The following is a 19,725-nucleotide window of genomic DNA, read 5'->3' on the forward strand; positions in this document are numbered from 1 at the left end:
CGTGGCCTTGGGCAGGTTCCTTTGTTATCCCACGCTTCAGTTTCCTTCACTGTCAAATGGGCATAACAATATCCACCTTTTTTTCTTTTTTTTTTCTTTAAAGATTTTATTTATTTATTTGTCAGAGAGAAAGAGAGAGGGAGAGTGAGCACAGGCAGATAGAGTGGCAGGCAGAGGCAGAAGGAGAAGCAGGCTCCCTGCTGAGCAAGGAGCCTGATGCGGGACTCGATCCCAGGACTCTGGGATCATGACCTGAGCCGAAGGCAGCTGCTTAACCAACTGAGCCACCCAGGCGTCCCAATATCCACCTTTCCACATATTGTGGACCACGTGGGTGAATGTGCGTTAAGCAAAGTCCAGTGCTGACTTAACAAGACAAAAATCTCCAAAAAGACAGGAAGTAAGCCTGTTTTGTTCACTATTTTATCGCAAGCTCTATTCACAGGGTCACACATAGTAGTGTCCAATAAATGCTTGTTGAGTGAATACATATTAGTTTTATTCTCATTCTCCTACTCCAAATGGGTTCCTTGTTTCAAGGTTTGTGGATGATGGACCTAAATGAGAGGAGGGCAGAGGTGTCTCGCAGGTGGAGACTGGCCTTTCTCCCCCAAGCTGAGGAAGAGACGATTTAGGACAGAAAAAAAAAGCGACTCCTAGAGGCAGGCCGGGGAGAGGTCAGAACCACGGACAGCTCCGCCCTCCTAATAATGGGCGTGGTCTCCTGGTCGCCTGCGGTGCAGCCGGGATGGAAGGGCCCGCCTAGTTTACCCTCCACAGCTACAGGTGAGAAAAGGAGGAGCCGCAGTCCAGTCAGACTGGAGAGATCAGGACCCTCACTCCAGGGAGGGAGGATGAGCGCGGGATGGAGCATTCTGAAAAGCTTCCTGGAGGAGGGGAATGGGATTGGCTGGGAAGATTAAGGCAGAGAGGATATTCAGGCATCTGTAAAACAAAGTAATAATTTTGACTCTATAGGTTTTCTAGGTGGATTGAATGAGTTACTTTTTAGGAATGCCTGGCACATTTGTCTGCTTGGAAAGGGCACAGCATATGGGCTCATTTCTTTCTGCTTCCCTCCACCTCTTCTCAGCCCCTGTGACTTGAGGAGGGACACCCCCCTGCCTTACTGGAGACAGCAGGACCTGGATAACTGCTCAGAGGCTCTGAGGTGCAGGGCTTCCTATTCCAGCCTTTGCTAGACCCAGCTCTGAGACTGGACTGAGCTAGACATACAGTAGGTGCACAGGACAGACTGAGGGAAGGTCTGTGCTCCTCCTTCCTATCAGGGCTTTGGAAGGCTGAGGGAAGGACACAGCAGGATTGGGGTGATGGAGTTTAATCTCTGCTCCTCTCACTGGCCCACAACCACAAGACTCCTGCCCCTAGTGGTGGCTCTGATTAGTTCTAGCTCTAGCTCTCTTCACACCTCGCTGGCCTCCCAGGGCTCCAGCGATGAATTAGTGATGACAGCTTTGCACCATCACTATGACGACCAGGCATGTTCTTAGCCTCCAGTCAGGGTGCAGTGGCAGAGGCCAGAGACCCCTTTGGCTCTGGGCTTTTGTACTGGTGTGTTTGACGGGGACTGGGGCCCAAAGCGGGAAGTAGGGGGGAGGCAGCTGGAGATGGAGCAAGGACCAGGGTATGGGGGCTCCATCTGGAGTAGCCTAGCATTCCTTCAGATTGCTAGATCCAAAGGAACCTTGGGGATAGCTTTTTCTCTTCCTCCCTGCTTTCTTTTTCTTTTCATTCCTCCCTCCCTTCCTCCTCCTTTCCTTCCATTTTCTTTAAGCCTCATCCCTGTGCAAGTCCCTGAGCTTCCCACAACTCTTCCCCCTATTCTGGGAATCAGGCCCAGCCCAGCCCTCACCCTTAAGAACCCAGAGTGAGATGGGGACATAGACACATCCTGGCCTGGGCTTCAGAGAAGGTGTGTGGAAGCCACTGCTGGCTCTGCAAAGACGGCTGCCTTAGCTCTGCCAGAGGCTATGCAAACAGCTTTGCAGAGGGAGTGATACTTCTGGTCCTGTTGAGTGAGATTTTCCAATGGAGAGACAGAGGATCAGGGGTGAAGAGGTGAACCATGAGTCCAGAAGTGAAACATAAAGAGGGATGGGGAGTTGACAGAAATCCAGAGCAGCCTACTTGTAGGAGGTGTAGCAGGGAGCAGAGGAGGACTGGAGCCTGGGGAAGGACTCAGGGGCTGTGGTTACAATGAAGAGTTTGCAGTGTGTCCCATAGGGAAAGAGGAGCCCCTGAAGAATTGTTGTTGTTGAGTGTTTGATTCTGGAAATGGGAAACCTGAGGCACAGAGAGAGAAAGTGACTTGCTCAAGCTTTCTGAGGTCACTAAAGCCAACCAAGGCTCTGGGCTCTGCCAGGATCCCAGTAGAACTCAGCTAGGACCTCTTGCCTCAGACTTGCTGGCCAGGATTTTTTCAGGTAACCACTATCTCCAAAAGGTGAGGAGGGCCCATGGATGAATTCACCCTTAGTTTGAATGAAATTTGCATCGGCAAGAGCTGTGCTATGGCCCTCCCTGCCTCTTGTGTGTTGGTGGTAGTTGGGTAGGGCATCCAAGGAAGGGCCTGGGAAGCCAGAGGCTTGGCTGAGGTCAGCAAGAGATCACGGTCAGAAATTGATTAGGGTCAGAAACTTGGGCTGTCAGGCCCAAGCACTGTGCTGCATTCTTTAATTTGCACTCTCAGAGATCTTTGTCTGCATGGGGCACCCCCAGGAGATAAGGGCATCTCTGAGGCCCTCACACTCTCCCCAGGCTCTTCCTGGCCCGGGGGCCTGATATTGGGTCTGCTGAAGCTGGAACTTATCGGGGCAGAGAGAGACATTTAGCCCCGTTGTCCTGATGAAAACACTGAAGTTTCAGGGCAACAGTGACTCACTCAGGGTTACTGAATAGGTCAGAGCTGAGCTGGGTCTGGCTGCCTGGCCCTGCCTGTCTACACTCCTCCACCTCGCAGCTGTCCCCTTGCCTCTCTTCCACCCCACTCTGCAGCACTGCTAGGCCTGCCAGCTTTGATGGATGGTCCCACAGCTCAGCCTCCCTCCCATTCCTTTCCGGATGCTGGGCTGTTAGCCTTCTAATCACCAGTTCTGCCTGGTGGCCGCCAAGCCATCCATCTCCCCCCTACAGCTTTACCCAGCACAGGTTGGGTATTTTTGCAGGCGGTGGGAGGGAAAGAGGAGCAGTGCAGTTATTCCCCCTTCTCTGAGGTTGGGCTGGGAGTATGGCTGCAGCCCCTACTCTAGGGGAGTCAAGGGTTAGGAAGCAGCCTACACCCCTTTGCTGGAGTACCAGAAATCCCTCCTCCCAAGGATACCTACAATGCATACATGCACACATGCTCACAGTGACAGTAATAAAATAAAAAAACTTTCATGTATCAAAAAATACCACATGCCAAACACTGTGCCAGAGTTCTGCACGTGTATTCTCATTTATGATGTTAGTTGGGTACTACTGCTAACTACACTATAGAGATAAGGAAACTGAAGCTCAGAGAGGTTAAGTGACTTTCACAGGTGCACATGGCCAGGAAATGGAGGAGCTGGGATTTGAACCCAAGTTGTATGGCTTACATCTTATTATTAGCAACTCCTTTGCTATACTGACTTACTTATGTGTGCACACATGCGCACACAAACACAGGCACGCATGCACACACATCCATGTACGAACATAAGCCTCCATGCTGGCCCTTGTGCCACTCATCTACCCCGACCAGCTTCCAGAGGAGTAGGGAGAGCACTGGGCTGAGGAAGAGATAAGGAGTCTCTGCTCATTGCCCCCAGGCTGCCCCCAGAATCACCCTGGCAGTGACACCATTCAGCTGGAGGGCTGCATGGAGGAGGCAGCCTCCAGGCATCCAGAAGAGGAGGCTTGGGGGCAGCCAATCAATAATGCCTGCAGCTCCACCTTCCAGGAACTGGGGCTCAAGGGAGCGTGGCACCTCGGGTTGATGATCTGGCTGCAGCCCAGGCCCGGCAGGCAGGCCCATGTATTCGGAGTGTGGCAGGTGAGCGGTGGCCTGCTGCCCTTGTGCCCCCAGCTCCATGCGCTCTCCCTTCTCCCTTTCTCTCCCCTTCCTGCTGTTGTCCTACGCCTCCCTGTTTTCCCTCTCCCCACCCCCCCCCCCATAGTCAGCCCTGCTGCTGAGAATCAAACTGACAGTTCCCAGGCACCTGTGTGCACCCATGGTTCTGGAGCTCCGCTGCTCCAGAAGCTGCTTCTGGGGTAGGTGCTGGGAGGTGTGGGGAGGGTGAGCAGAAAGGCCAGGGTTGAGAGTGGCAGGAGGTGGGGGCAAGCCCTCAGAGCCCTAGGAGACTATTTAAGGAGATAATGAGTGTGAAGTGCTTCACACCACCGGGGAGCACATAGTAGGTGCTTAATTAGACTGCGTCTTGATCCTCCCTCAGGAGTGTGAAGAGAGCAAGGCTGGTACTGATGGGGGGTTGGGGGGCCTCTGGAGGCACATGAGCTCCCAGAGCGGCTGTCAGGTGCAGCTGACAGCGTTAACAATTCCTGGAACAATTAGCATTGCGGGGTGGAGGCGGGGATTAGTACCTGATCCCTGACAGGAGGCTAGCCTAGCCCCCATTCTGACATGGGGGGAGGGCATCCGGCACTGGGAGGAATGGTGGCCAGAGCAGGGCTGGAGACCGTCCCCTGCTCCCTCTGGGAAGGGCCCCTGAGTAGGCCCCTGGCAGACAGGCTTCCGTCAGTCACTTTAACTGGCACTGGCCCCCAGAGACCTGGGTTCAGGTCCTGATTCAGGCACCTGCTGGCTGGTAGTAGTTAGTTAGGGTGAATCACTCTCCTTTGGGGGTCCTCAGTCTTCTCATCTAAAACAGCTTACGGTGAAGATCAAATGAGATGTTGCCTGTTAAGTGCCTGCCGATTCCCTGTTCCCAAGGAGCCGGGCCACTCGGGATTCCCCAGAGTTTGCCTTTCCTAGTCACACCCCTGACAGGGACAGGTGTGGGCTATCTCTCCACCAGATGCTGTCTGCTCCATCCTTGGGTCCCTTGTGTCCTGACACAGGGTTGTTGAGGAAGAGGGAAGTAAAGGGGGTCCCATCTTAGCTTCTGTCATCTTCTTCACTCTGGTAGGGGAACACACGTGCCTCTCTATAGTGGCCGAATGTTCATGGGAAACCACAGGGAGTGGTCTGACTCAGGTGAGGGGTGGGAGGAGCCCTGGACTGGGATTCCCGACGCCTGCATTTCTGCCATTTCAGAGAGTGCCGCACTGTCTGACCTTGGGCAAGACCTGTCCCTGGGGGGTCAGAGAGACACGCGACCTCTGACCAGCCTCTTTTTGAGGGCCTAGATGATTCTGTGTTCTGGGGAGAGGCTGGGTGAAGGGCTGGTGGTACAAGGCTGGTGTCCACCTACAGGCAGACCCATGAGGTGGGGCCAGCTCAGGGCGCCTGTGACTTTGGTGCCCTTGTTGTCCCTACTGCCATAGGCCTGCCCCTGCAGTCCTCTGCTGTGCCTCCCGAGTCTCTGCTGCCCCGCCTGCCCCTCCATTCTGAGTCCTCTTTCCTTTATTATCTAACTCTATTGCCTCCTGCCTCAGGCTTATCTCCTCCTGTCACTCCTCCATCCGTCTCTGTCATCCCCTGCGGCTTCCTCCTGCTCTCTGACACACCCTCTCTGGAGGCGGGCCCTTCTGGGAGTCAGTCCTTCCTTGCCAATCGTCTAAATAATTGGTCTCCACGACTCTGACCAGCTCTTGTCTTCTACCACCTTCCTGTGTCTTCCTCTTTCTGATGATGTCTCTGCCTTTCTCTGTCTCTGGACTCCCTTTGTCTCTGCAAGTCTCCCTCTGCTCTTATTTCTGGGTTTCTGTCCTTTAGAGCCTGCCAGGTCCTTTGCCTCCGTCCCCTCATTGCGTGCCCAGCGAGGGCAGCAGGTCCAGCCCTCCAGCCTGGAGCACGGAGTAGCCCACACACCCTTGCTCACTGGCTGCCTTGGAAGCCCCCGACAATGCCCTCCCGCCCCGCCCTGCGCCAGGGCCTTGTTGCTAGGCCGTGGGCTGGCAGCACCTGGCTTCCATAGCGACGGCTGCTTAGAAACAAAACGCCACATCTCCTGGTCCCACCACAGAGTCTTTGCAAGTCTTTGCGGATCGAGCGCCTTCGATCAATCAGGACGGGAAGTGTGGCCGGCTCTAGGCTGCCTCCAGCTACAGGAGGAGAGAGAAGAGGGAGCCACAGTCTCTGCCACTGGTGCTTGGGGTGGCTGGGGCAAGAGAAGCTGCCCCATCAGGGCCCTGGGCCAAGGAGGGAGCACAGGAGGAGGCCCCTTGGGCTCTTCTCCCAAGTCAGCCTGCTACCAGGAGGCATGGTCTGCCACAGGGCCCAGTTTGGATTACTGTTCTACTATTTCTAGCTCTGTGACTTTACACAAATGACCTCATGCCCCAGGACCTCAGTTTTATCAACTGTCAAGTCAGGCTAATAATATCATAACGATTAAATGAGAGAATCAACCAGGTGTGCCAGCACTTAGAAGGTAGTCCCTGATGGCAGTCCTTCCCTTCTCCTTTAAAGTTGCCTGAGATTTAATTAGCAGAGAGGAGAGCGATGGACAGCCGTGTTAGCAAGAGGGCAGAGGAATGCACCTCGAGTGTGCAGGGGTTCTCTGGGGCCCCTCTCTCTTACCTGGTATTCACAGAGACTAAAGCCCCCAGACCAGCAGGCTCTGAGGGTCATGGAGACCGTAGCCGAGTTCTAGCTTGTCAGACAGTTAGAATAACGGGGTCCTGAACTCCCATCCTCCTCACTGAACCTGCACCCCTTCATTAAGCTCCACCCCCTGCACTCTCAGGACTCCAGGCTCTTGCATGCATAGAATCTAAGAAGCACAGACTCTTGAAATAAAGGGACTTATGATAGAGGCTTGATTTTCTTAGAACACAAAGCTCTGGGTGTTCTTGGAACCTCAAAGCCACAGACAGGAGCCTCCCTCTATGATTGCTTCTGCACTGGCAGGGAGTTTTCAGAGCACAGGGCCTTGAGTCCCTGTTGCTTAGACTTTTTTGTGCCTTGGTATCTCTCATGGGCTTAGCTCTGGGCAACCCAGATGTGTGTTGGGGCGGTTGCTGGGGTCAGTGACCGAGGGCAGCCTGAGATCCCTTTGGAGCAGGGCCAGCCCAGGAAGAGCCGGCAGAGGAAGATGGTGGGCTGCAGCTGTCCAGGCGGGGCTGGATGGGAGTCTGGGCAGCCACCCTTGGCCCGGGACCAGCCTGCCCTCCTCTATCTACCCAGCCTTTGAGTCAGGGCTCAGGAGGAAGCGTTTCCACATGGCACTCCTAGGGCTGGAGTCAGAACATTCTTCATGGTCCCGAAGACTGGAAGGAAGGAGGCTCCAGTGAGGGAGACGGGTGTGAGTAGGGGTGTGGGGGATGAGGGTGGGGGCTCAGTGAGGGGGGTGGAGCTTAATGAAGGGGTGCAGTTTCAGTGAGGAGGATGGGAGTTCAGTGAGGGGGTGGGTCCTGGTGAGGGGGCGGGGTTCAGTGAAGACGTGGGGCTCAGTGAGGGGCGGGACTCAGGGGTGGAGCTCAGTGAGGGGGTGGGGCTCAGTGAGGGGGTGGGGCTCAGTGGAGGTTGCGGAGGAGTTTCTTAGCTCTGCGCTGTCTCCGCACCACCCCAGGCTCTAGAGGATGGTGGTTGAGGTTAGGGGAGTCTGAGCACCTTAAACCCATTTGTCTTTCCCTGGTGTAGGCTGAGAGCCAAGAGCTCCTTTTCCTATCTCTTCCCAAAGCTGGAAAGATTGGGAGAGCTGCTGGGAAAGCTGGGATCTGCCTCTCCTTTCGCTCATCTTCCTTCCTGGTTTCCATGGGAATCGTGGCTCAGGATGATCAGGGTTTAACAGGATGGTGCTGTGGGAGGAGTCAGCACCAGGCAGAGCCACCGCACAGAGGAAGGAGTTGGCTGCTAAGAAAGTGAGCTTCCTGTCCCTGGGAGTGTGCGAGCAGAGCCTAGATCACCAGTCAGGGTGACTTTAGAAAGGGGCTCAGATGGAGGAAGGCTGTGGGGAGGCCTCTTCCCTGGGACATGTAGGCTTTGTGTGATTGGCCCAGATGGCCCAATCTTCCAGACATCCTTGTGCCTGTTGAGGGGGCCACAACACCTTGGGCTCTGCCCCCACATCCACCCTGCGTTCTTACTCTATGCTCCGCCCTGAGCTGGACATGTACACGTGGACCTGAATCAGACCCATCTCTTCGTGGAGGGGCAACAGGTCCAACTGGGGAGGCACACAGGGAAACAGATACGGTTGGGCAAATCTTATGTAAGGGAGCAGACCAGGCTGGAAGGAAGATTCTACCACTGATTTACGAAGTCACAGATTTCTTTTTGAGCAGTTCCTCTGGGTTGAGCCTTGTTCTAGGTGCTGGGGTCACAGCGATGAACGAAAAAGAAAGAGTCCCATTCCCTGGAGGGGACAGCACAGTGGGAAGGCTGAACACCTGGCAAAGCACAGGGAGATGGCAAGTGCTGGTTGGTGGATCTGGAAGCTGTGAGGAGTGTGGCCAGAAGGCAGCATAGGTGTGGCCTGCAAGGAAGTCTGTTCGGTGGTGGGGTTAAGGACCTTGAAGGGCTCCAGCTTTGTCCAGCAGGCAATTAGGAGCCATTGAGTGTGGATGAGGCTGCAGAAAAGACTACTCCAGCAGGTATGGGCCTTGAGAAGGAGGCACAGTGGTCCCTGAAGGAAGCCCTGGGGCAGACATGCCCACCTATGCCTCTGTGTGTAAGAGTCATGTGAGCATGTGTGTAGGTATAGGAAAGAGAGAGAGAGTGTGTGTGTGTGCGTGTGTGTGCGGTAGGAGTATATGTGTATCTGTGGGAAGATGGTGAGTGTGTGTGTGATTATGGTGTCCCAGGGAGGCCTTGTGTGGTGGTAGAAGGATCTTGGGGTTTGCAGATGATAAGGAGAAGATACTAAGTCCTAACATGTGCAAAGGCCTGAGTCCCGTGAACCTCAGCCCAGATGTGAGACTACAGGCCCTAGGCTAGTCTGGGCCAGAATCCTGTGGGTTCCCTTAACTCTCTAGGGTCATGGACCTGGCCATCTGCTGCAGACAAATGTGTATACAAATAACATGGAAATGGATGAGACTTCGGCTGACTCCTCCCCATCCCCAGATTCCTCTGGGCTTGAGTTTACTCGGCCTGTGCTCTTCCCCACTCAGCTGCTCCCAGGGCTCTGGGAGCAGGACCTTTTCATCCAGAGCCAAAATCCGTATTTTCCCAGCACCTCCCTGTGGCCGGATCCTTTTTCTGTGAGGGCTACCCCTACATCTGGGGCCATAGCCAAGGGACACACAGAGCTGACCTGGGCTGGTGGCCTTGGCAGTGCCTCTTGTTAGGTGTGAATTTGAATACATGCATACTCACACACTTGCACACATATTCACACGTAAATGCATGTTTTTGATATGTGGACTCTCGTGCACACCTACAACTGTCCACATATGCCTACGTGTGTACGTACACACTTGCACCTGCACACATAGACCTGTGTGCACACACATACATATACGCACGTTCCATAGACACACACGTACACACACACACACACTCAGCTATACCATGGAAGCATCACACAGCCTCACAAAAAAATAAACTGACAAACCTGTAGTTATACTCTCTCCTGCCTTCACCCACACCATGCTCACAGGCCTGGGTGTTAGGCCTTACACACCTGCACACATACACACAGGTACCTAAGGGCGGCTTATACCCATGCTCTCGCCAGGGCTGAAGCATGCAGGATAGGCTATAGATGGACACAGAACCTGCAGGGATGTCACCTCCTCCAGGCACTTCTTGGATTGTCCCTTTGCAGGGCGCCTAGGATGGTAGAGTCCCTCGGGGCTCCACACCCAAGTCACGGAAAGACTGAGTCATGCACACTGTCTCCTGAGGAGCCTGCCACACTGGGATCTGGACCTTGTTCACGGTCCTTGGGTCTGGCATGCCCAGGCAGGCCTGTCTGCCCAAGAAAGCTGCTCTGTGCCCAACTAGGCCTACCTGGATGCTGCCTCCCTCCACCTGAGCTGCCTGAGCCCTCAGTGAGAACCAGGCTCACTTTTCTGAACTGTCTGAGAGCCAGACCTTGCCTGAAGTCCCCCAGTATGTCCGGGCAGGCTTCCTTCAGATTTGAACCTGGGCTTCCAGGAGTCTGACCACAGTTAGCAGCCACAGGAGGGAGGCATGTCAGACACCAGACAGGCTCGTGGAAGTAGGACATGTGGGCATGGGGGGTGAGAGCAGATTGGGGGTCCATTGGGGGTCAGCTGGAGGGATGGCCAGCAGGAAAGTCCACTCTCCTGGCCCAGGTAAGGAAGTGTTTTGTGAACACGGTGGCCCACAGCAGTGTCAATATCATCAGGAACAACAAAGACCTGGTTTCTGGACAGGGCCTGAGGTCTGGGGGGCCTGGCACCCAGGTTGACAAGCTGTGGCCTAAGTCACTTTTTCCTAAAAATACTCAGTAGCTGGGCCACGGGGCAGTTAGAGTGGCCCATAAGGTGGGGCAATGAAAAGAAGGGTCTATAAGGGCTGGGGCAGGCATTCCTGGGGCCGGGCTTCCTTGTGACTGAGATGGGCAGAGGGTTCAGGGACTGGGAGCATAGAACCCTCAGTCACTGCATTGTTGGGGGCAAAAGGAAAGGTGGGAAAATCTGTTTTTCTCACATCCTTTTCTTCAAGATGTGGAGCATGAATTTAGGGCACAGATTGGAGCCAGATGGGCCGGGTTTGAATTTTGGCTCCATTACTTACTAACTGTGTGACTATGGACAAGTTACTTGGTCTCTCTGTGCCTCAGAGTCTGTATCTGTAAAATGTGGCTAATAACAGATCTGACCTTGTATTGTTCCTGAGGCACTGAACTGGGAGGCTCATAGTAAGTATTGGAAATAAATGTTAAAGCCCCTTGGACACACAGTCCCCCAGCTCCAGATATAAACACTCAGGCCATAGGGGTCAGCCCATCCCTCGATTTCATGGGACTGAGGTGAGCCAGGAACAGTATGTATCTCATTCAGCATTCTGTTCTCAGATCTGGCGGCAAATTAGAATCACCTAGGAACGTTTAAAAGTACCTGAGGTGGGGGAGTCGCAGGCATGAGCCAGTGTGAGAACCCAACACAGAATCACAGAATGAAGAGCTGGCAGTCAGGGATCCATGGGGGGAATGAAGGAGTTCTAGCCTTGGAGGAAGAGTCACTTCCTGGCAATGAGGGCTTGGGCATGGCCTGCCACTCTGCCATCTCAAGGAGCCTGGGCTTCCTCTCCTGGGAGCTGGCTGGATGGAGATTTTCAAGGATTACATGGCGGGATGTTTTCGAAAAAGCCTCTGTATCCTGCCAAGTATCAAAAGAAGGAAGTTTGTTTATTAAATCTAGTGTATTAACATTTCACAGATGGGTAAAATGAGGTCCAGAGAGGTTCAGTGGCCTGCTCAGAATCCCACAAGTCTGTGGCAGAGTTAGGATGCAAACCCTTGGAGGAATGCTTGAGTCTGAAGGATTGATGCAGAGTGAATCTGACTGAGGGAGACACAGAGCATGTACCCGGGGCCCCAGCCACTGAGCTGAAGTATAAGATGGCCAAGTAAGATTTAAGAAATAACCTATTAGGAGGTGAGTGCTGGGAGGTCCTGCCTAGAGCTGAGAGGCCAAGGGATAGTGGCTGTGCTGGGTTGGCCAGGGTCGGCACTTGACAGTGGGGTCTGACATGGCTTCCCCTGATGAATAGCTCTGTCCTGTGGCTGTAACAGCCCCTTGGTGCCTGTGTTCCAGCCAGGCTGTTAAAGCCCAGGACTAACAGGTGCTCAGGGTTTGCCAAGCATTTTATACACTGGGCTCAGACTCAGTCCTTCTGCATAGTCTTTACATTGGTCACCCCCTTTCCAGAGCAGGAAACTGAGGCCAAGAAAGGAAAGGAGGCCTTTATCTGGGCCAGAACCTTTACATCACCTTAGCCCATGCCGATTTCTAGGGTATTAAAAAGTGGGCCACATTGCCCCAATCTGAAGATAAAGTAAAATACATTGACTTGGCCTGGATCACTTAGTGACAGATAAGCTTTGTACTCCTCCCCATGTTCCTAGACATGGCTCCCAGGAACGACACAAGAAGGGGGACCCAGAGGACTAAGGTAGCATCAAGGGAAGGCCTCCTGGAGGATGTGGACCTCTGGTCCCTGGATGGTAAGCAGGCTGACAAGATCTGGAGGGCATCAGGGGTAGGGTGGCATGGGCAAGGGTCTAGAGGATGAGTCAGTCACCCATTGAGTACAGGAGGAAGTATAAGTTTAAGGAATGGCGGCAAGAGGTTCAAAGCTGAAAAGATAAGTCAGGGCTAAATTACAGAGGGTCTGCTATGTCAGACTGAAGATTTGGGCTTTCTGGTGTTTGTAGTAGGGAATCTTTAAAGGTGTCTGAGCAGAGGAAGAAGCATGTTCAGAGCTGGGCCTCACAAACAGAGGTAGGAGAAATCCCAGCTTGGAGGGCCCCCCCCCTGGGCTGATGGGACGGAAAGGGCAACGTCCAGCCTGTGTCAGGGGCCTGGACTGTGTCCAGGACCGGGCTCAGTGACTCAACGTGGAGGAAATCACTCCTCAGGGAGAAAGGCCCCAGATGAATCAGCCCCACGAGGTGGGGAGGCTGGGGGCTCACTGAGTCACCTTCCAAGTGGGGAAGGGGGTTGTTGCCGAGAAGGGGCCTGCAGTGCAGTGGGAAGGATTCCGGTCAGACCACAGCAAGCGCTGTCAGGGGACTCTGGCGGCCTTCCCACCTTTATCGGGGTTGATTATCCTGGCAGTCTTGTGAAAGAGATGGGAAAACTGAGGCCCAGAAAGGGGAGGGAATCTGACCAAGGTCATGCTTCAAGTCGCTGACAAAGGCCAGGTGTGATCCAAAGCACACCCTCCAGTCCAGACACGTTCTACCACCCCAGCCGATTTCACAGCAAGCGGAGGCTAGGAATTGGGTGGGTCCAGCAGGGAGCTAGCCCAGGTGACCCCTTCTCCCTCCGCCTGCCCCCCCCCCACCTTCCTTGCCAGGCAGATGGCAAACAGGGCAGGGCCGCGCTGCCGCGGTAGGACAGCAGAGGGCGCAGAAGCGTCGCGGCTACAGCAGGCGCCAGAGCACAGAGGCCGCTCTGCGGAGAACTGCGCTCCGGACGCGCGGGTCCCACCGGCGAACTGTGGACTGTGTGGCCCCGGCGCCCGCACCCTCTCTGGCTTCCGGGGACGCCTACGCAGACCTTTCTGCCCAGTGCAGGGGGTCCGGGGCCGCTACCCTGTTCTCGAGATGGTGCGCCTGTCCCTGTGTGCGCTCGTGTGTCTGTGCGCACGTGTCCCCCTCACAGATTGGCTACTGCCCCAGGCCTGTCCGTCGCCGGGCGACCTCTATAATTCTCCCCGACTTGAAGAGGAGCCGGCCCGGGGCTCCCTGCATCGGGTCAGCGGCCCCTTCCCCCTCTACCCTCCGCCTTCTGCCCCTCCTGTCACTGCGCTGGTCTCTGGCTTGGGGCTCTGGCCGGGCCCCAGGACTTTCTAAGTGGGGGGAGAGGACGTGATCGGACTAGAGAGGGGCTCCGAGAGGCAAGGTAGCGATAGGAGGGGCGAGAGGCCTGAGGAGCGAGCGGAAACTGAGAGCTGGCTACCTGGTAGGGGATCCTAATAGCGGACAAGCTGGAAGAGTCTTGAGAGCGGAGAGAAAAGGGAGGTGAGAGCCAGGCGGTGAGGGGGGCCCTGGGGGGCGGTCCGCAGGTCGGACGAGCCGAGAGGTGCAGCGCGCGGTGGCCGGAGGGTAGGCGGGGCCGCGCGGTCGAGGGGCGGGGAGTGGGCGGGCCGGGGCGGGGCCGGGGCGGACCCTCGCGCGGACCCGGCGGAGCTGTCGCCGACGCGCTGACCGAGCTCAGCGGCCGGGCCGGCGGGCGGGCGGGCGGCTGCGAGCATGGTCCTGGTGCTGCACCACATCCTCATCGCTGTTGTCCAATTCCTCAGGCGGGGCCAGCAGGTCTTCCTCAAGCCGGACGAGCCGCCGCCGCCGCCGCCGCCGCAGCCATGCGCCGACAGCCTGCAGGTAGGGGGGCCCCCAACCCTGGGCACGAGGAGGACGGGGTGTCGGGCGAGCGCTCGGCCGAGTCTTCCAAGGGGCGTGCGGGCACCAGCTCCGTAGTCCACTCTGCCCCAGAACCCTCCTCAAAGTGGGGCCCCCTCCCCTAGCTCTGAATTCCACTCCTGTGCTGGGACTGCAGCCCATACCCGGAGCCCTTGAATCTCCAGATCACAGTCCAGACCTCACCCCAGACTCTGAACCCCTTTTGGATCTGGGACTCCACTCCAAGCGCTGAACTCCCAGTCCAGAGTAGGACCCCAGTCCCCACGGAGATCTCTGTTCAAACCTGGAACCCCCCGCCTTCCAGATGAGTGTATGACCCTGCCCAAACCCCAGAACACCTACCATACATACATACATACATACATACATACATACATACATACATATCTATACATCTATATGTCTATATAAATGTATAGATATATATACCTGGAGTCTGATATATATATCGGACTCCAGGTACACCCAGAACACCTGAACCCCCAGCTCTCAACCAAGACCTCTGTCAGAGCTGGAGCCTCACCCCAAGCCCCTGCACCTCTATTCCACAGCCTCATCTGTGCCCCCCACTCAGATTCCCACTCAAACATCTGGTCTTCAGTCCTCACCTGGGACTCTACCCCAGGGTCCAAACACCTCTTTCTATCACTGCTTGTCTTTCTCTGCAGGACCCCCTTCCACCTGGTTCCTGCTTTCCTACCCTTCCTCCCTCCTTTGTAAGAGGTCCTCTAGTCTTTTAGGGGTCTCACCCTCTCCTCTTGTTTCTCTCTGGTGTGGTGGTCACACTTTACTCTCTGGTTTCTCCTCTGCCTACTCTGAGTCTTTCTGGGCATTTTCTCTCTCTACCCCTCTGTTTCTCTCTTTTGGTCCCTTTTGCCCATATTCATCTCTCTCAGTCTGTCCATCACCCCACCCCCTCCATTTCTCTAGGTCTCTATCTTTGTTCTAGGGTCTCACCCTGTGATCATCCCTTCCCCATATATCTGCCTCTGCTTTGGGGTGAGGAATGGGTAGACTCAGAGTATGGGGCCAGTGTCCCCAGGACCTCTGCCTGCCCCATGTTGTCAGGCATGGCATGGTGTGGGCGCTGGTCGAAGGGACTAAACATGGAGAGTACAGCCCTTGGGCGGTGCCCAGAGATCTAAGGTAGGTGGGGACTATGTGTGGAGTCCTGGGGTTCATAACTTATAACCCCCCATCCCCACCGTCCTGGTCTTGATTGGGGGCAGGTAGGGGCTTGGGATGGAGGAACGGTGGGGGAGTAGACTGCAATCTGGAGCCAGTGACCTGTGATGGGAGGTTTCAGGGGCTGGGTGAGTCTGGGGTGTATGTGTGTTTGTGTAGGATGGGCCACGTTTCATGTGTTGGGTGTGCCTCGTGTGTGATCATATGTGATGTGTCATGAAGTATTGTGTGTGGCATCACCAATGCGATAATTTAGGGGGGACTCATGGGGGTTTCTGGTGTGTGTGAAGATGGTGTGTATGGCATTGCCTGTCGTGTGCAGCTAGGAGGGCTGTGTTGTGAGTGTGGAGTGGACGCTGTATGCACGAGTGTTGTGTGTCCAGGGAACATGTGTGTATGCGGTGTGTCTGTCTCCATGGGGTGGAGTTGTAGGGTGAGCCTGCATGGGGGGGTTTTGTGGGTGGTTGCGTATGTTCTCGGCTGTTGTGTGTAGCCAGGAAAAGCCACTGTGGGGGCCTGATGGAGGGATTCGATGGGCATCTTGGTGGAGGGGAGTGGGGGTGGGGGAGCTGTGTGTGGGCCCGAGTGTGTTCGCAGCCTAGGTGGCTCAGAGTCACTGTGGTACACCCTGGGCTTGCTTGGGAAATGTATTTGGACCCAGGGGCTGGTGTTTGAGTGTCATGTGTCTGTGTGATGGCCGTGTGTGCCCCTCTGGGTAGGGAAGGGTGCAGCAGCTAGGACCGAGGGGTCTAAGGCCAGGGGCTGGTCGGCTAAGTGTGTGTGTGTGTGTGTGTGTGTGTGTGTGTGTGTGTGTATCCGTGTGTCCATGTGCACGTGGGCAGCAGGAGGCGATGTGCCGGCAGGCTTGTCTCTGCCACAGGTCTGCATGTGTCCACAAATGTGTGACACTAGGTGTGCACGTCATCTATGCAGGGTGTGTCTCCATGTTTAGATAGTGTGTGTGTTGAATTTAATTGGATGTGTGTGTGTCTGTGGTTGGGGAGGTGAGTGTGGGGTGTGTGAGGCGCGTGGTGGGAGCTTGAGTGTGTGGTGTGAAGTGTGGGTGTGTGAGCTGTGTGACTTTTCAGTGTGACATGTGGATTATGTGATCTTTTCTCTCTGTGAGTTTATGTGCGGTGTGTGGTGAGGGGTGTGTGAAGGGTGTTGGTGAGCTAGTGGTGTGTGTGTGGAGGGATAGGCAGTGTTGAGAGCTGTGGAGTATGCGTCAGGGGGCAAGAAGTGTGTGCTCAAGGTGTGTGGGGGTGAGGAATGAGGTATGTAATGTTTGGGCTGTATGGAATCCAGCAGGTGTCCCATAAATGTTTGTGGAATGATGTGTGTGTGCAGGGAGGACTTGGCTGCCATCCTGTCCTTGCTTCCCTCCCAATTAGGTCCCCAGAGATCCCCAGTGACGTTCTGTCATGGCCCACCCCAAGCTAAGCTGCCTCTACCCTTTGCCCTTCATCCTCTTCACGTTGACCAAGGCCTTTGTCTTGGGTTTCCGGTGGAGCAGGCGCTGGACAGGCAGGCGGCGGGTGATGTCGTGGTCTGGGAAGCTTTGTTCTTTTCCTTTGGGTCTGTGTTATGTTTTGGGCTGGGCTTTGGAGGAGGGCGGAGAAAGGATACACGTGTTGTAGGCTCACTGTGTTTACTACCCCCTCACAATGTGCCACAGTGGTTCAGGCCCAAGCCGTGGGGCCTGGGTTGTATCCCAAGGGTTGCCTCCTTGGCTCAAAAGCAGCTTGGACTGGGCATGGCACTGGGTGAATTTGCCAACTGTGAGGTCTTCGTCCAATGGGAGGCACAGTAGCCTTTCTGGCTCACATCATCTCTGGGGTGCCAAGCATCCAGGAGCTCCCTTCTGCATACCAGCCTGTCCTTTTCTCTTCTCCGTGTGGCCCTCAGGGAGTGTCCCTGGGCTGGGAGTCAACCAGGAAGGCCTTAATATATCTCCTCTTGTTGACCTCACATCTGTCCTCACAGAGACCCTTATCTGAAAAAGGAAGTCTGGTTACACTTTGGGGACCCTCTAGTCTGATAGGGGAGATGCCAGTCAGTAGGAGGACCCAGGTCAAACCCTCCAGAGAAAGCGATGGAGAAGACTTAGCAAGTGGCCTGCTGACAGGTATTTGGGAAGAAGAAAGGCCAGGCCTCCTGACAGTTGGAAGACCCAGACTACCAGAGTCATCAGCAGAGGGGATTGGGGCACCACCTCAGTATCACCTTCCAAAAGGTTCCCTGCTGTGAGTGGGCTTAAGCTGGGCCTGGAAGGGGGTGTTGAGTAAGCAGAGAAGTGTGGCCTGGGGCTGAGGAAGATTCTGGGTCAACAGGAGAAAAGGATCTTGAGGGCAGTTGATCCTTCCCAAGCAGTCCTGTCTGGCTTTGGAGGGCCATCCCTGGGCCTCCAGCCTTCTCAAGCTTTCACATCACCTCTTCCCACCCCCCTTGTGTTCAGCCAAAATGACTGTCATTGTCACCATCATTTGTTAGGCGGCTCTTTCCAGATCCCAGGCTCCTTTCACAGGGGTCTCATTTAACAGAAGAACTCGTTCGCTTGACTACAGCATTTACTGTGCACCTGCTATGCACCAGGCAGGCCCAGTTTGACACAGCAGGGGCCAAATAGGTTTCCTGGGGCTCCCACTTCCCATGCTGGAGAAAGCCCATCTTGCCAGCCCAGCCACACTGTCAGCCCCCTAGGCCCTGGGCGCACAACCCTCCAGTCTGTTTCCCCAGCCGGACGTTTGCACGTGGTTCTGGGAGGCTCCAGGCGTGCACCCCATGGTTGTAGGCTCTGGCCCCCAATCAGAACACAAGCTCTTCGGAGACTGGGCCGGGTCTACCCATCCCGCACGTCCTGAGCTGGGCTCGACAGAGTCCAGATGGCCACATCAATCATCAGATGGTCATCACCCCCTGTCGGGCTGGCAGCCCATCTGCCATCTAGAGAAACCGAGGCCCGGAGCAGGGAGGGGACTCCAGACAAGTCTCTTCTTTAGACCCTCCTTTCACCAGTGTTACCAGACACCAGACGGGTTGTGGGACGTGCCCAGGTTTCACAGTAAGGTGACAGGACACAGCAATTCTGTATTTCCCAGAACACAGCTCCACTGGTCACTGGGCTGGGCTCCAGCCCCGCACCATGCTGCTCCCTGGCTGGCCTCCGTGCTGCCTGTGGCGTGTAAACGATTATTAATGACCCCCCTGGCCAGGAGACAGGAAACGTTTCCCAGCCACAGCTGGGGACATGCTCCCGGCCAGCTTCCACCCTCCACACCCACCCTGCCCCTGGGGTCAACATGCATGTATCTCCATGCTGCCCCAGCTTTCCCTGCTCCTCCTGCCCAGCCCCTGGGCAGCTTTTTCCTTTCCAGGTCCATGGACAAGAAGAGACAGAGCTTTCTCTTCCATGTCTCTGGCTTACCCTTTCTCCAACTTGATTCAGCTCTACCTTTTTCCCCGCCTCAGACCAGCCAGAAGCAGTCCTTCTCTTGGAGGGCTTTTCTGAATGCACTGCTAGGCCCGCCAGTCGCCCTGTCCTGGGCCCTGACCATCAACTCTCCCTCCTGCAGACTTTGTTCCCACTCTGCTGGTCCTGTGTCTGGGCTGGGGACTTCCTATGACCTGTCCTCAATTGTTATCTTAAGACTGACATTTGGAGGATTCTCCCAGATGCCTCCTCCAGAAGTCCCCAGCCCAACCTGGGGACTCTGACTTACTCTGAGCATCCCAGCCTGCCTATCCAGGCCACACACTATGTACTGCCAGGCCTTCACAGGTGGACATTCAGTGAGTACCTACTACATGCCCCACAGAGACAGGAGGTAAAGATGAGCACAAGGTGGGCTTTAAGGCTCTGTCACACACAGGCCCACGTCTGAGCCATAGTGCATCTGTCCTATGGCCCCTCAGTGGACCTAGGTACCAGGGCTGACAGTGGGCAGATAATGTGGTGGAGGCAGGGGCCCAAAGACCGATGTGGTAGGCAGTGTGGGGAGGGCAATGCTGGAGAGACTGGGGGGTCATGATGGGACAGAGCACTGACCTCTGATTCAGCCCAGAGTGGGAGGGAGGGCAAGCTGGGGAGTTTCCAGGAGGAAACATATCTAATCTGAGAGCTAAGGGATGAGCTAGGAGAAAGTTCTGGACAGAGAGAAAGAGTGAATGGCAAATGTGACAGCTTGTTGGTGACAGAGGGAGAGAAGTATGTTTCTACAGTTCTGTGGATCCTGGACTGCCCGGGCTCTGAAGCCCAGGGTGGTGTGTGTGTGTGTGTGTGTGTGTGTGTGTGTGTGTGTGTGTAGCTGGGGACGAGACTGGTGAGGTCGGCAGGGACAAATTGTGCAGGACTTATAAGTGAAGAGATTTGGACTTT

General features: G+C 55.3%; 1 protein-coding gene across 5 annotated transcripts in view; it reads left to right on the plus strand.

Annotated features, from left to right (window-relative positions):
• The window catches only part of PDE2A (phosphodiesterase 2A), a 91,340-nt gene that overhangs the window by 13,416 nt on the left and 58,199 nt on the right, over positions 1-19,725 (plus strand). For 2 of the 5 annotated variants that reach the window (XM_047690859.1, XM_047690860.1), the window contains exons 1-2: positions 12,207-12,245; positions 14,048-14,126. In XM_047690859.1, coding sequence (XP_047546815.1) covers positions 12,222-12,245; positions 14,048-14,126 — 103 coding nt within the window. In that variant the 5' untranslated portion in view covers positions 12,207-12,221. Of the gene's footprint in view, positions 1-12,206; positions 12,246-13,741; positions 13,767-13,926; positions 14,127-19,725 lie in introns of those variants that run through there. The other 3 variants (XM_047690863.1, XM_047690861.1, XM_047690862.1) reach the window with 3 other exon arrangements.

The sequence above is a fragment of the Lutra lutra genome, chromosome 10, assembly GCF_902655055.1.
Source record: "Lutra lutra chromosome 10, mLutLut1.2, whole genome shotgun sequence".
Taxonomy (NCBI): Eukaryota; Metazoa; Chordata; class Mammalia; order Carnivora; family Mustelidae; genus Lutra; species Lutra lutra.